The sequence below is a fragment of the Centruroides sculpturatus genome, unplaced genomic scaffold, assembly GCF_000671375.1.
Source record: "Centruroides sculpturatus isolate CEXI.00-Female unplaced genomic scaffold, Cexi_2.0 scaffold983, whole genome shotgun sequence".
Taxonomy (NCBI): domain Eukaryota; kingdom Metazoa; phylum Arthropoda; class Arachnida; order Scorpiones; family Buthidae; genus Centruroides; species Centruroides sculpturatus.
Window position 1 is genome coordinate 230,524 of NW_019385180.1, and position 5,395 is coordinate 235,918.

At 26.6% G+C, this 5,395-nt stretch overlaps 1 protein-coding gene across 1 annotated transcript in view; it reads left to right on the plus strand.

Annotated features, from left to right (window-relative positions):
• The first annotated feature begins 1,112 nt into the window (after positions 1-1,112).
• The window catches only part of LOC111635829 (vacuolar protein sorting-associated protein 54-like), a 45,462-nt gene continuing 41,179 nt past the window's right edge, over positions 1,113-5,395 (plus strand). Inside the window, exon 1 of the mRNA XM_023380932.1 lies at positions 1,113-1,602. Coding sequence (XP_023236700.1) covers positions 1,365-1,602 — 238 coding nt within the window. The 5' untranslated portion in view covers positions 1,113-1,364. The remainder of the gene's footprint in view (positions 1,603-5,395) is intronic.

Below are 5,395 nucleotides of genomic sequence, written 5' to 3' on the forward strand. Positions count from 1 at the left end.
TCTATTAAAAATACATTTAAAGAAAGAATTAACTGATTGCCCCTGGAAGTCGGCTTCTTATAGAAACACAGCTTCCCTATTATCAAATGTCATGGCACGCCACTGCTATTCAGATGTTTTAGTAAAATTCTAATTCACTACTTCAAATAACTGTCTGTAGGATTAATGATTTTGGAATACCGGGTGCTACTGTCACTATTTTGACGGCCGGATGGCCGAGCAGTCAAGGTGGCAACCTACAGCTATGGTGAACCCGGGTTCGATCCGGACGGGTTGACAAATCCCCAGAAATTTATCAGGGGTGGTCGTCCGGGTATGTCGGGCACCCCACCTCACCACCCGGCCGTCCCATTGTGGGCCTGGCCGAACACATAATGAGCTTACTAATGGAGCCCCTCTCAATGCACACAGAGCGGAAAGAGTTTAAATAAACAAAAATGTCTAGAAGATTATTTTAAATAAAATTTGTGTCTAGAAACATTTTTAGTCAGCGTTATTTCTGAATTTTTCTGAAGATACAATAAATTGTTTTTGTTATAGAGATTTAATTCAGTCTTAAATTATAAACTCTATTTGCCTTTTTTTTTTAAATTCTTTCCGCCCCGTGGGCACTAAGAGGATCTCTTTTAGCAAGCCCATTATGGATTCAGCCAGGCTCACGATGGAGCTGCCGGGTGGTGAGGGACGGGGCCCGATATATTCGGACGGACCACCCCCGAAAAATTCCTGGGGATTTTTCGACCCGTCCGAATTCGAACTCGGGTCCCTCAGAGCGGTAGGCTGCCACCTTAACCGCTCTGCCATCTGGCATCAAATTTAATCCAGTCAAATGGCTTTCACTAATATACGACTCTTATAGCATAATATATTAATTTCATATTTATAAATTAAAACAGAATAAAATAAAAATTTAAAATTGAAATTGAAAAATAAAAAAAAATTATTGAATTTATTTTGAAATATTTAAAATTTCTTTCAAATTCTAATAACTTCTGAAATATTAATCACGCAATTTCATCACGAAAATAAATTATTAATTTAAAAATAATAATAATAATAATAATTCCTTAATCTATATGCCAGATAAATGGAAACGAGGCGGAAAGCAACGGGATCGAGAATGCACGAGTTTATCGGCGATCGATCGGGAAGGCAGTGGCTCGGTCAGTGTTTATTTCTCCAAATTTTGTTGAATTTCGCTCCCGATTATGGATTTATAAAGAGAACGTCGCATTCGGTAAACTGAACGCAATCTTTCCTCCTATTTGAGAATGAACACGAAAAATGTTAAACGTGGCATCAATATTTGAGTGTCTTCAGATAAGAATTTGTCAATTTCATATGTTTTAGATAAATAAAAACAAATGTCTGGAAAACAGAGACTGTGGAAACATTGCGACCATTGCTCACAAAATATTACTTTTAAAACAGCCAAAGAGTTTATCCAGCATCTGAGGGACGACCATTGCAGTAAGGAAGGTGGATCTTATGTTTGTCGATACGGAAATAATAATGTCTGCTGTTCTTTGCCTATTGAAGGTGTCAGTGATCAAGACTACGAAGCTCACGTTTTAAAGCATCATGTTGCACTCAATCCAGATGGTTAGTTCGTCCTGTAATTTCATTTCAAATATTTAACTTCTTATTTGTTTAATTTTACATTGAAACAAATATTTAAAGTCTAAACAAATGTTTGTTGCATCTTCTGTAGAAGTAATGGGATTTGTATGTTTTAATAACAATTTTTTATACCTCTAAGCTGGTTTATTAACATTTAAAACAATATTTTATTAGCTTGTGTTTGTCGCAACAAAGTTTTATCAATTATGAAAAGTTTTTAAACCCTACTTTTTAAATACAGATGGCTAATTTGAAATCGAGCATTCGTAGTTATTTATCTGCATCTTAATGTATTTGTAGGTCCGAATCATAATGTTATTACGATTCACGAAATACGAACTGTTTACCTTTTTTTTTTTTTCAAATTAGAAAGCTTAAAGATTTTAAATTTTCAATAATGTTTTTAGTTTGAGATAATATGAGATTATTATTATTTTTTAAATTTATTACGTTAATTTTTATGGTAATTTTTTTTATAATAGTCAAGTTTATATACTTCTTAAATTATATCTATGATAAACGGTAAATAATGAGAGTTTTTCCAAAGTCGTTGCTTTCCCCAAAAGCAGTCTTAATTAAAGACTAGGCTATGTAAGTAATGAATGGTGACAAATCTCATCAATTGGTCATTGAACTTAGCGTGTCTTGGTGGTGATGATGAACTCGACGAATAGTTTTCCCAAAGAATTCGTCAATGACATCGCTACTTAGTAATGATAAACAGCTTTTAAATTCTGGTTACCAAACAGATTATTTAATCGGAAATGTTTTCGATTGTGTCTTCGAAAGGATTACTATAATGATGTCAAGTTTTGTTGACAAGTTTTGTCACATTACATCTTAATCAATTAGGTGTCGATGAGTTTCCGTCAATGACTAGAGGAAAATTTTNCATGATTGCCCTTGACGACTATAGTCGTCGCTCACTGCAAGTGGTTAATCAGACAATGTCAAGGTAATAAATTCAATTCTGCCAACTTTGCAGAAAAATGTCTACAGTTTATTAAAATATGATATAAGCTTAAGTCATTTTGATGGGAAAATAAATAAGTACTTTGTATTTTTTAGTAATTCTCTATATTCCATTTAAAAGGTATATAAAAATATTGATATAAATAAAATCAAAACATTTAAATAATCCAGCAAATGGTTTTTTAATATCTTAAAAACACTTTCGAACACTTTAAGCAATCATCCTCAGTTATCATTTTGAATCGAACGAAGAATTTGAAATATTGATTAACTAGTTCTTTTAATTTCAGAGTATATCAATATACTGTACTTGCTTCAATATACAAGATACTTATTATTATTGCTGAGTATTTACTCTTTTATATTGATATTTTTAAATTGTATAAAATATAAATAATGATATATAAACATCTCAAAACCCAATAATTATTTTAAAGCCAAACAATTGCAGGATTAAATCAGGCTAAACCTATGCTATTTGATACTAGTGCCATATTATTCAGTATGTAACTATTAATAGCAGTGGTAATATAGCTTGATTTAATGTGGCAATCATTTAGATTTAATTTATATTAAAATAAATAATTAAATAAATAAAATTAATGAAACTTACTACAAAAAATTTATGAAACTTTCTATAGTAATGATTATTAATGATACATTCTATAACTAAATTTTACACTTATTATGAATTTATGTATAAAATAAAGTCAATAAAATTCTTACATGGTTATTTATTGTGGAAATTTTAAACTCTTGTTACCAAATGACATTTATTTGGAGAAATTCTACTAAGAGTAAGAATTTTGTAAGACAATTAAACTATACTTCCAAATCATATTCAAAATTTGATAAATACAAAAATACAATACCTCTACATTAGATTAATTAAAATAAAAAAATTATAAATATATTATTATTAATTGAATAAATTCAAAAAAATAATTTTATATTAGAATTCTGTTGAGTAACAACTTCATAGAGCACAGAATGAAAGATCAGTTTTGGAATACAGATGTACAGGATATGCAATTTGTAACATCCTATGAGAAAATCACTTTATATAACAGTTAATGTATTTTAACAAGAAAGTAATTCTTTGATCCATAAATAGATGGAGATGTGCAGATTAAAATTTTTTTAATATAAAACTTATCTGCAAAATAGTTATAAAAGTTAGCTCTTCAAGAAGAGGCCATAACGAACATGTAATAACAACTATTTTGTATCTAATTATTAACTTAGCCTTATTTTAGCTTAATAATCTGACAATCATCTGGCTTTAATCAAAAATTGGGTTTATGGAGTTGTTGTTTGTATATATAATAATAATAACCATTTGAAATTTTAAATATGATTATTACTTAATATTTAAGCATCCTTTAATAACAATTTTATTTATAGCATATTTAAAAAACAACCTTATATTATTTTTAATTATCTTTAAATTATATGATATAATTACACAATAAAATTTAATGCAAAAATAATTTGTGATTACTTTTAAGTTTGATTACAAACTTCTTTTATATATTTTTTTTCTATTTTGTCATTACATTTGAAATTAAATTTTTTACCATAGTGTATCATCATTTTTTGTATTTAATTACATAGAATTTATATAAATGTTAATATGAGGTATCATGTGTTTTTCTGATGATTTCAGTTACTACAGATGCAACGTAACCATATATATTTTCTTGCAATTTTATAATATAAATTGATTTAAAATTTATTTTGTTTTAGATTCTATTGAATGACTAAGGTCCTTACTCAAGTGTTAAATACAAATTATGCAAGAAATTATATTTCACATTAGAAAGACTTTTACAGGAATTGATTACATAATTAGCAAAAGATTATTATGTAATCATTTAATTATAAAGCTATAGCTTATTTTTAATTTATGTATTTATTTTGTAATTTAATTTTTAAGAAAACAATTCATATCTATTTATAATATAAGATTTTAATTAATTATTTTATCACTTAGTTGAGTGTAATGCCATCAATTTTTTAAGCAATAAATTATATTGATATTATAATTAATATGTTTGTTATAGAAAATTCTCTAAACAGTAATTAAATATTTAATTCTATTTCTAAATTTTAATATGGTTTTATGAATAATTTAATTACCTTTCTCACTATTAGTTTATTTTGAATTTATATAGCAATTCATTTAACGTAATAAATATTGATTATCCAATAAAATCTCATTTGACATTAAAATTTATAAAATTATCTCTAATTATTAAATCAGTCAGTTCCTTTCAATAAAATTTTTCTGTTTTGTGATTAAAGAAATCAAAAAAATTTTCTTATAAAAATTATATTATAAAGGAAAAACAGAAATTTAAAATTTCATGAGCATAATACCAGTAAGATTTGCTAAATGCAATTTGTAAAGGTCAAAATTTAATAATGATGATATAAAAATGCTAAAATATTCAAGAGGCAAAATATTTAATCAAGTTTAAATATTTTTTGAGACATTTTGTCTCAAAAAACATTTTGTTTTGATATAAAATTATATTTTCCTACTAAGTAGAAGAATATAATTTCATTATATATATAGCATTATTGTGTCACTCATTATATTATAGCACATATATCAAGTAAAATCAAATATTTACAAATTATTTCATTAGTGTTATGTCTTTTTTAATTTAATCATAATAAAATTTTCTTGTATTTAACAATAAACTGTCTCTAATGCATAAATAATAATTCAGATAAATATATATATAATTAGAAATTGTTTTTCGTTGATTTTTATAGTTGTTTGTATATATAATAATAA